Source organism: Solea senegalensis, linkage group LG21 (assembly GCF_019176455.1).
Source record: "Solea senegalensis isolate Sse05_10M linkage group LG21, IFAPA_SoseM_1, whole genome shotgun sequence".
In the NCBI taxonomy this organism is placed as follows: Eukaryota; Metazoa; Chordata; class Actinopteri; order Pleuronectiformes; family Soleidae; genus Solea; species Solea senegalensis.
In genome coordinates this window covers 6,848,073-6,858,445 of record NC_058040.1, presented here as the reverse complement: position 1 = coordinate 6,858,445, position 10,373 = coordinate 6,848,073, and the positions used below count along the sequence as shown (strand labels likewise).

The 10,373-nt window shown below is 39.9% G+C and overlaps 1 protein-coding gene across 2 annotated transcripts in view; it reads left to right on the top strand.

Moving 5' to 3' along the window:
• Positions 1-2,688: 2,688 nt before the first annotated feature.
• The window catches only part of lamc3 (laminin, gamma 3), a 101,305-nt gene continuing 93,620 nt past the window's right edge, over positions 2,689-10,373 (top strand). For both annotated transcript variants that reach the window (XM_044012665.1, XM_044012664.1), the window contains exon 1: positions 2,689-3,261. In XM_044012665.1, coding sequence (XP_043868600.1) covers positions 2,874-3,261 — 388 coding nt within the window. In that variant the 5' untranslated portion in view covers positions 2,689-2,873. The remainder of the gene's footprint in view (positions 3,262-10,373) is intronic.

The following is a 10,373-nucleotide window of genomic DNA, read 5'->3' as shown; positions in this document are numbered from 1 at the left end:
GACCTTTTTTTTTCTGTAAGAGCACTTGTTAGACGTGCCACAATTGAAGTCAAAAACATTATTCTCGCTAGGTGACTTTACAGAGACCAAGTGATAGAAGAGACAAAATTAGGAGGAAATTGCAACATTCTACCATATCTCCTCTTTCCAAATGTTTCCCCAGTCAAAGCACACAACCGCTTATTTTCACATCCTTCAAACATGCTGTCCCAACAGTCCTCTCGAGCAGGTGCCACTATAATGAATGTGCTTGATGAATAAACGTCTGTTTGCAGAGGCATTACAATGCTTAACATAATGGCTGATCCACATCCATCCAAAGAGATTTGAAATCAGGTCTGCTCTCAGCTAAAGCCAGCAGAGGATTTCACTGCAAATTGATGTGGTCCATTTTGCAATAGCTCTGCTGGAGTGCTGATGGATCCCCAATAAATCAAGGCAATCACAAGGAGATATGGAAAAGACTTTGCAGTAAATCCCTGCTGGGATCATAAAGGTACAGCATATAAATAAATGTGTCTGTCCACACTACCTGTCTCTCTGTGTTCCACACATCTGTCTTGTGAATGACATTTTTTTTCCCCCCCTCTTGTGTTCTTTCCTGCTTCTTTTTTTATTTATTTCAAACACTGCTAAGACAACACTGATCCAGCACCGGTTGCACTGTCACTAATTGTCTTGATTAGCGTAACACACATTGCTGGCTGTGACTCTCAATAACTACTTGTTGCACTCAAGAGATTCATTGCACTTTGACACTGCAGCCTCTGCTGTGCACAGACCTATTGAGCAACCACATTCGAGCAGCCACCTGGCACTACAGAGTGCCATTATTTCTAAACGGATGCGCACTGTATGTTGACAGTGTAACATTCCCAGGGACTGAAAAATGTGTCTATTTCCTCAGCTGAACTAACATTCATCACAATGTTGTTTTGCATTCTAAATGCCCTCATGCAGCTGTGTAGCTGTGTCTAGCCAGATAGCTTCCAAAATGCAGATTGAGGGAGAAGGGACTGACATTGGACAAAATTCACTCACTCACACACGTTCTACTGCTTTATCCTCCGCATGAGGGTTGCAGGGGGGGGGCACTGATGCCAATCCCAGCTGACTGAACAACCCTTTGCTCTCAAGCTCAATTTACACGGTCAATTTATAGTGTCTAATTTGCCTAATACCCAAATCCAGAGAACCTGGAGAAAACCCATGCACACACAAGGAGAACAGGCAAACTCCATGAAGAAAGGCCCTTGTTCTAACCACTACACCAACTGCGTGGCCCTAGCTGCATTACCCTAAACAAAACCAACAACATTAGTAGTGCTGAAAAAGGACAAATGATAACTGATGACGATTGGATAGGCCAGCGGCCAATCATCAGTGTGGAGATGTGTGTAGCCAGTACAACCAATGTTTTAAAAAGCATTTCTTACCGAAGCTGCACAATTGTGGAGATCTAGGGGACACACAGTGACGTTCAGAGAGCATTCTCAGATTTATTCCACTTCCCTCAAATCAAACTGTTGGACGAGCTAGCCAATTAATGTTATTTGGTGTGTGTTAAAAGAGTTGAAAATATTCTGGATGCCCAAACTCCTCAATGTAAAGGACTGGTGTGTAATATTTAGTGGTATGTAGTGCTGAAGTAGCATGTTGAAACTAAGCGATTACCTTTTCCCTCCATTGTTTTTCATCCAAGTATATATTAGAAACTATGGTCACATGCAAAACCCCCCGTAGAGCCAGAACTTACAAATATTTGTCATTGCCACCTCTCATCCTTTGCCCGAGTGGAATCAAACAATCAGTGATTCTCTAACTTCGTTAGAATACAGTGGTGTAAATAGGCAGGACAAAGTCAGCTACGGAAGATCATTTCCATGCTCATCGTCCTCCTCTTCCTCACATATACTTTAGAAACTGATATAACAAAATTAGATTAAGATGAAGCAAGAGATAAGGTCACTCTAATTATTATTTAATAACTGTTTGTGTTATTTGTATCATTTTCTACACACTGTTCAAAATTCCTCAGCTCCACTCCAGTCACATTCCCTGGTATATAGTATAATATTCCTGATTTTCCTCCACGTACCTCAGTACCACAGAACCATGGGGTTACATAGAACCCCAAGCAATCAGTAACAATTACAAATACATAGAGAGGACAATCAATATTGTCCCTGACTTGCCTATATTCATAAATAAAGTCCCTTAATGTCAAGAAATTCCCATAAGTGACATTTTATCACCTGTGTCTGCTGAAATATCACCACTGTGAATCACCATGGTCAGCATCTACCAGACCTTTCTGTTGAGGGGCCAACTGCCAAGTACATTCACCAACATATCATTGATATTCTGTGTTATATAAGTGGTGAATGCAAGTGCTTTGGCACTCACCACCTGAAAGCCCAGAGGTGCAATAACCTCACTACTGCATTGTTTAAATAATGTTATTGGATGTATTTTCCTGGTCAAATTGGATTGTGGTGGCCAAATCATCTAAACACCCAGAGGGAATAGTTATGCGGTGCTTATGTTGACCAGCAGAGGGAGAAAAGATGGTTTTTTTTTTCCCCCTTTTTGATCCTCAAACCCCCACTCCTCCCTGTCCCGCCTCTGTCTGCCGCATGACCCTGGTGAAAGCAGTTCCTGCACAAACTTCATTCCACATAGGGAGAACACATGTTGGAGACTAAACATAGGCAGAACTGAGAGAGAGAGAGCAAAGACACAAAGCTCTCATACTGGATTCCTGTCACTGGATTATTTGACTGAAATCTGGGTCTTTATGTGTTCACATCTCTGCATCAAAGTATTTGAGTGGGAGAGTTTCTGTGTGATGTGTGAATGATATCGGTGTAGACATGGATACATCCTCTGCTGTGAGCGCTCCTCACCTGGTCCTTCTAATCTCTCTTCATCTCCACTGCCAACCTCTTGTCTGGGCTGCAATGGACTCCTGCTATGATGACGAGGGTGTCCCAAACCGTTGCATGCCCAAGTTTGAAAACGTTGCCTTCAATCGCACTGTGGAGGTGTCCAACGTGTGTGGCTCTCCATCCGAGGAATACTGCATGCAGACCGGCTCAACGCGCTCATGCCACTACTGTGATGCATTAGACCCACAGCTGAACCACAACTCCAGCCTCTTGACAGACTTCCACAGGAATGATGAGCTTACATGGTGGCAGAGCCAGTCCATGTTCTATGGCGTCCAGCATCCCAACTCTGTCAACCTCACCCTCCACCTTGGTAAGCAGCATAGTAGAACATCTCTGACCAACACAGTGACAATTTACAGAGCCATTTGATGCTAAGGTAAATGCTCTTGGTCACATAAATGTGTGCTCAGGGTCCAGTTATGGCCCCTGTTCTTGTTATGCTACATTTTCTATTTCTTATATCATCTTAAAGTGCTCGGAATTGCTTTATATGAACTGTGTCCAGGAATAGATTATGGATATCAGTTTAGTGCTCATACTGAAGGCAAATGGTTTCCAGGGCAGTTTAACTCAAGTGCCATCAGTTTTTCACTTTTATTTTCTGTGTGTCCGACTGCTGTGTTTCATGTGCTGCAAGGCCACTGATGGGGAAACGCTAAATACAAAACAGATGTTCCTAACAACACGTGGTGTGCACTGTTTAGTCACAGCACTGAGCTGTCTTCATGAAAAAAAAAAAAAGACACAGACAAGGCTTATGTTTGAGCACATAGCCACAAGGGGATGTCTGAGAATTTGCATGTTTTGTTTTTTTTTTAAACAGGATATCAAAGTTATCCCTATGTCCAAAAAGCAACTAAGTGATGCTTACTTTCATTTAGGCCACTGCTGGAGACAAGCCTATTAAAACGTCTCTCCTTAACAATACAGTCACAAGTCAGACTGATTTAAGCCAGAAATAAAAACTTGACCACAACCAGAAATCAGTCAATAATCTTTTAGTGTGAATTCAACATTCAAATTAAAACAAATAAACTAATCAGCAGTCATTTGCAAAGCTCAATTCAATGTTCTTTTTCAGCAACTCTAATATATTATTAGAGTAATATGTTACACCATACACGGCACATCTGACTCAGACGGAAACAATAGCCACTAATAAATATTCCTGGTAAAAAGCTGCAGAGACGTCCTTGATAAAAGTGAACTAAAGTTACTTGTACATTTGCATAAAATGCATCTGGAATTCAAAAGATACAAATTCCATTCACCCCACTAGTTATTCTTGCATCTCAGGGAACTTGGTCAGACAATTTAGTGTCACCTAAAATTATGTTAATTCTCCATTCTTTCCAATGAAAGTTTGCAACTTCATAAGGATAGAGTTGAAGCCCATAACCTTTAAAGAAACTTCAACAAAAAGGAAATGTAGTCAACCACCTGGTGGTGGGGGGGGTTACAGCTATGTTTTGTAAAAGAAAAAAAGAAATAGCACTTGTAAAGCTTGGCTCTTACACAGTATTACTCGAGAAGAACGTTTGAGTCAATTAGCTTATGGTAAAGACAAGGATGTGTTTAGGCTGTTGCTGTCACATAAGTTAAATGATTTGAGTGTCTTGTTAAAATGAGAGAACTACCAGCTTATTTACCTTCATTCACGCGTGACTAAAAACAGATAGTTCCAAACAGTTGCAAGCAAATCATTTGATTGGAAGAGAAACATTCCACAAGTGCTGATATTGAGGAGAACAACAATGGGTATTTCAACTGTAGTATCAATCCACTTCACAATGTCATAATAATAATTGTTAATTACACTCGCTCTCTCTGTGTCTTTCATCCATCCATCAAGTTTATCCTCCACATGAGGGCCGCGGGGGTGCTGAGCCAATCTCCCTATGCAGTGTCCAATTAACCTAATCCTCAATCTACATTCGTTCTCATTCATTCATAGTGTACTGCTTTATCCTGCTGGTGCTAATCCCAGCTGACATAGGGTGAAAAGTGGGGTACACTGTGGACAGTTTGTCAGTCCATTGCAGGGCAATGACAGAGATAAATCACAAACTAAAGTCATAAACGTATTGGTGTGGATGTGTGATCCAGGCATTACAAAGAAAAGACATTTTTCCAGATATTGCATTTGAAGTAAATTATGAATGGTGGTCAGAATAGGACAAGGAGAATGAACAGGATACTTCACTGTTGTAGCATAAAACAATGTTTGTAGAACTTTCTTGAGGCAGTGCTGTTGTAGTGAGTATCAGCACGGCTGTGATGTGGTCGTAGGGCATCACAGCCATGCTGCTATTCAGGACAACAGAACTCCCTCTTGTGTGATATTACTTGATTACATTTATGCATCACTTTAATCACACTCCCTCATTTCAGGGCTGAAGAGCAACCATAAGGATTTCCTCCTTCCTTCACCCACTCTTTTCCCTTGAAAAAATGCATTTGCCTCACTTTTTATGCATCGCATACATATTTGCATTTGCAGACATTCCTCATTTTACTTAATTTCATGAGACCAGCCTGAGCTATTAGCATCATTATCCCATTACCATGCTGTGGAAAAAATCCTGCCGAAATAAGTCCCACATTTCTCACTTTAAATGAATTAAATTGTTGCGATTAATGTTACAAAGAAGTAAAACAAATCCCTCTGTGAAATTACCTTCCTCGCTTCCATTTATTTGCCGAACTTGTTTTGGTGTGTGTGTGTGTTTGGTAACAGATGGTTCAATATAGACTAGAACGTTCACACCAATTTGTGGGCCCCCTGAAAAACTATTGCTCGGGCTGCTCCTTCATTATTGAACTATATTTAATATTTTTAGGAAAAGTACATTTAATAAATTGAGTTCATTCACAGTTTGTGTACAGAGGCTGAAAAACAGCAATATCGTTGCAGTTTGTTTTGTTTTTGTTTATGTCCACAGCGTTCCTCTCTGGCTGTGCGAGCAACAAATAGCATATTACATGAATAACAAACATAGGTCTAAATCAAGATGAATCAGCAGAGACTTTCCCGACTGAAAGCAGATTGCTCCTATACCAGCAAAATTACCAAAAAAATAATAATTATCCACCAAAAACGATAATACTTTAAGAAATAGGCTTATTGTTTATGGACAATGTTCAAATATATAATATAATATAGATAGATAGATAGATAGATAGATAGATAGATAGATAGATAGATAGATAGATAGAAAGAGAGATAGATAGATCTTAATGGGTCTTTAATCTGATTAAATAAAGGTTAAATCATTTCCTCTTAAATGTCACAGTGTAGTCATATGGTTAAGAGTGGGTTGTTCAAGAAAAAACTATAAAAGTATACACAGCCATTAATCAACAACTCAACATACAGTATTCTAAGTAAGAACAGTACTGTGACTATTGACCTTATTCTGTAAAATATATTATTTCGACTATGATATTTGAGTATTCAAAGAATGTTTCATTCATCTTACCAATTTTATCATTTGTTAGATCATTCATTAATCAAGTGTATGTACATTACATCTACTGCTCTAAAAACTCCAATATGATATGATATACTGACACTATTGACCTTGTGATGTAAACATGGTTTACTAATGCTACTGCCAGCATCTGTGTATCAGTAGTAGTGGCAGAGGGGTTGTCTTCAACATCTACCTACCCCAGTTTGCCCCTGCGAGTGTATAAATGGGCATAATACATGTGAATAGGTGAATGGGATAATTGTGTACATGCACTTTGAGAAGAAAAGCACTAAAATCCTATTTATATGTCACCGTGTCTAGTCTAATTATGAATGGAATCTGTATTAAGTCCACTGCTGCAAAAAACTCATGACAGGATGTTCAACTGATTTACCACGTATCAGGAAAATATCCCACATGTTTTAATATGATTAAAGCTTGTCAAGAATACCACCGTATTCTGGTTAAGTTAACCATTAAATGCTGCTTAAATGTGCACATACACATTTGGTTAGTATCACAAAGTCAGTGAATCTGATTTCATGCTGGAACACGCTGGACTTCAACCGCAGTTTGAGCATGATATGTGGATTAATGTGGGTTGATAACTTAATCATTTTGTCAAGCTCTCTTCAGCAGTACACACAGGTCATAGTATTAGATGAAACACTGGCATCCAATCTGCACAGCAGCCATTCTGACATGTTTAAGCAGAAACAACACAGGTGTTACCAATCTCATTAACCATGTCTCAGTTCACTTCAGGTCAAGTCAGGACACTGTGTGACAGTGAGCATGCACCAGAAGCTAAGTGGAACTCATTCATTAATAATTTGATTATTTACACCCGGGATTTTCACACATTGACCCGTCGAAACGGCGGTTGTGCAAAGGGTCCGTTTGTTGCAGAAGGATTTATCAAAAGTGCCGTTTCAACGTTTAACCTGCAGTACTCACTTTTGGCCACTTGGGGCGAGCGACAGCGAGAACGTTGAAAACACAACAGTGGCATTGTTATCAGCCTAAATAAGTCAACGAGGTGAAGTAATTAGTAGCTTGTGTTTGTACCTACGTGACCCAGAAGACACAGATCAGCGGCAGTTTCCATTTGGAGTCAAAACCCTCGTCTGTCGACACCTGGCAGATGTAAGTCCCATCTCCTCCTCCTCCTAGTTGTGGTTTGTCTCCACCAGCTCTGAAAGCATGGTACATGCTAATGCTGCCAAATGCTAACGCAGTTAGTGAGTGCGTGAACACAGTGACACTCACCTCTGTGGCCGTGTTTGTCGCTGTTATATATATTTGAGCCGTGGATAGATTCACATACTTTATATGCTAAATACAGCAAATAAACAAAGTGAGGCTGCATTCCAAATAGTTGTATTCCTCTTGTCATTGTGTTACTATTAATATATATAATTAAAGAAAACTGTAGAAGTGTTGTGGCCTTTTAAGGTTTTGTCTTTCAGACTCTAGCACAATTTTGAAGTGAATCCATCACACCGAGATTGATCTATTTTAGCAATTACTAATGACCAGTGATTATAATGATCTCTATATTGATCAGAATAATCACCATGCTGTGTTATCTTATCAAAACACAATATTTATCATCAAAATGACCATAACAGAGTGACACAAAACTTTTTATTAGGCATATTTTACTGTATTTTAATCTTTTTCCAGAACAAATCATTTTTGTTTTGATTTTTTTTGTTAAAAGAAAGGAATATATATCACTCTGAGAACCACCTGCTAATAAGGTCTCTGTGGGACCTGGCCAACTTTCTTCATGTCACTGGAGATAGTTATTTAATTTTCCTATTATATGCTATCAAGGGAAGAGTTTTTTTGTTTCTTCTCTAGTCTTTGCTCTAGTCACACATTTTAATTTCTTTTATTTGGAATATTATAAGGTCTTCCCTTTACTCTGCAAAGGACATTGAAAATTGTGGCTATGGAAATAAATTGGGAAACAAATCAGATGATTCCCTCATGGTATTGCAACCATCTCAACATCAGTCAAAGTTTTCCTCCGTACTCCTGTGTTGACTTCCAGCAGGGGATGTCAGCTCCTTCTCCAAACTATACATTTTCCTGACAGGTCAGAGCTCCATCTTTTGTATAGGTGAATATGGGGCACTCCCCATCACAAAAGTCTGCTTCAAAAGAACAAGAGATGTGGACAAAATGATGACAGAAGTTGGAAATGTCAGGGCTTTGAACGGAAACTGATTGTTACATCACATTTTCTGGAAGCAGTAAGTGTCTCTGTCAAATGTAAAATATTGATTTAGCAAGCAGGTGTCCTACAGGGTTTTGGGCTTTTTTATCTACTCTGGCTAGTTCTTTTACTGAAGAAAGGTGTAAGTTGTCTGGAAGGGTTGGTTTTCTTTAAAAATTCCAAACATCCATAAGCCAATCTCACTCAGTCTAAGTTGACCTTTGCCCCTCTCTGCACTCCACCAACACATGTGTTTCTCTATTCCTTTTAGATTATTGTACCAGCATTCTACCAGAATTTCTTTATTTTTTCATCACAAAAAAAGGAAGCTTGTTTTTTCATGAAACACAGTTGTATGTAACTGAATACCCTTTAAATCTTCTATATGTGGTGTTTTTCTTTGTCCACATGTGAAAGCTCTGTGATCCATCTGGATTGCTGGTGGGGGTGCCTTTGCCTCTCCAAACACAACAAGGTCTCAGAAGGGAAGACAGACAAATGCTGGGCTGATAAACACAGCACCAGGATGCAGAGGCACATATTGCAGCCAGGTCAGAGTTGGTCCGTGGATGAGCACAAAGAAGACGGGGAGTCGGGGCTTCTTCAAGGGGAGTAAACAAAACATAATGAGGAAGAAGGGGTGGAGAAGGGGGGAAAAGAAAATGCTGGGTGGTTTGCTGGTGAGGAATTGGGGTCAGGGTTTTTCCCACAAAGACTTCAGTGAGACATACACACCACACACACAAACACACATTGATGCCTACAGCTGGTTCTCATTGAACTCAGTCAAAGAAAATCAACATCCTGTCTCAGATGTAAAACAGTGATTAAAGTCTGCCACAGTTGGTCTGACGCTCTCACAGCTAGCAGACATTTTATAAGAGGACAAAAATAAATTTGTTTAATCACATGTTGACATGTGATTAGACAAACCCACTTGTTGTTTGTGTGTGTTTTTACTGATGACAAAAATCCCAGCTGGATGTAAACCGATAAATATTGAGTCTAGAGTATGCACTTGTGGTGAGTTTAGTCTACGTCTGACCCAGAATGGGCAGACAAGAGGAGCTGGGTTAAGTTGACAGGAAGAATCAGAGATGGTCACAAGCTGTACTTCTCCATCTCCCAGCCCCTTACTCTTAAGTCTGTATCCAAACATTCTTTTTATTACCATGTCTGTGCACAGTGTGAACAGCTTTGGTTTGATTTGTGGAGGCACGGCGTTCTGGCTCAGCCCTGTGAAGCTGCACAAGGCTGTTTTACTGTGTTTTTCCAGACTTGTCTTTGATTCTCAGTGCTCAAAGATGTGTCACTTGTTGGACAAAAAGAGGCTTTTGCTACAAAGTGACATCCAAACTGTGGAGATAATACACCATATGTAAATTGGTGCTGAACCACATTTTGACTAGTTTTTATTTTTTGCTACTTTAGTTGTTTTTTTAACTAATGGCTTGAACCCCTTTGTGCTGTGGTGCCCAGATCACTCCTGAAAGAGGATGAGTCATGAGTCAATAAGCATTTTTGTATTGTATTATACCATTTTTATATATTGTTTGGAAGGATACAATTAGAGTTTTCTGCAGCTACACGTGACAGTTGCTTGCCTCTGACTTGGCAGATAAAGCAGTCGAGTGACTGAGACTTGGTTCCTCATGATGTAGAGAAAATTCCCCCGTGAGTGCAACGTAGACGCAACCTGTTGGAGAGCGCTTCCGCGTGTTACTG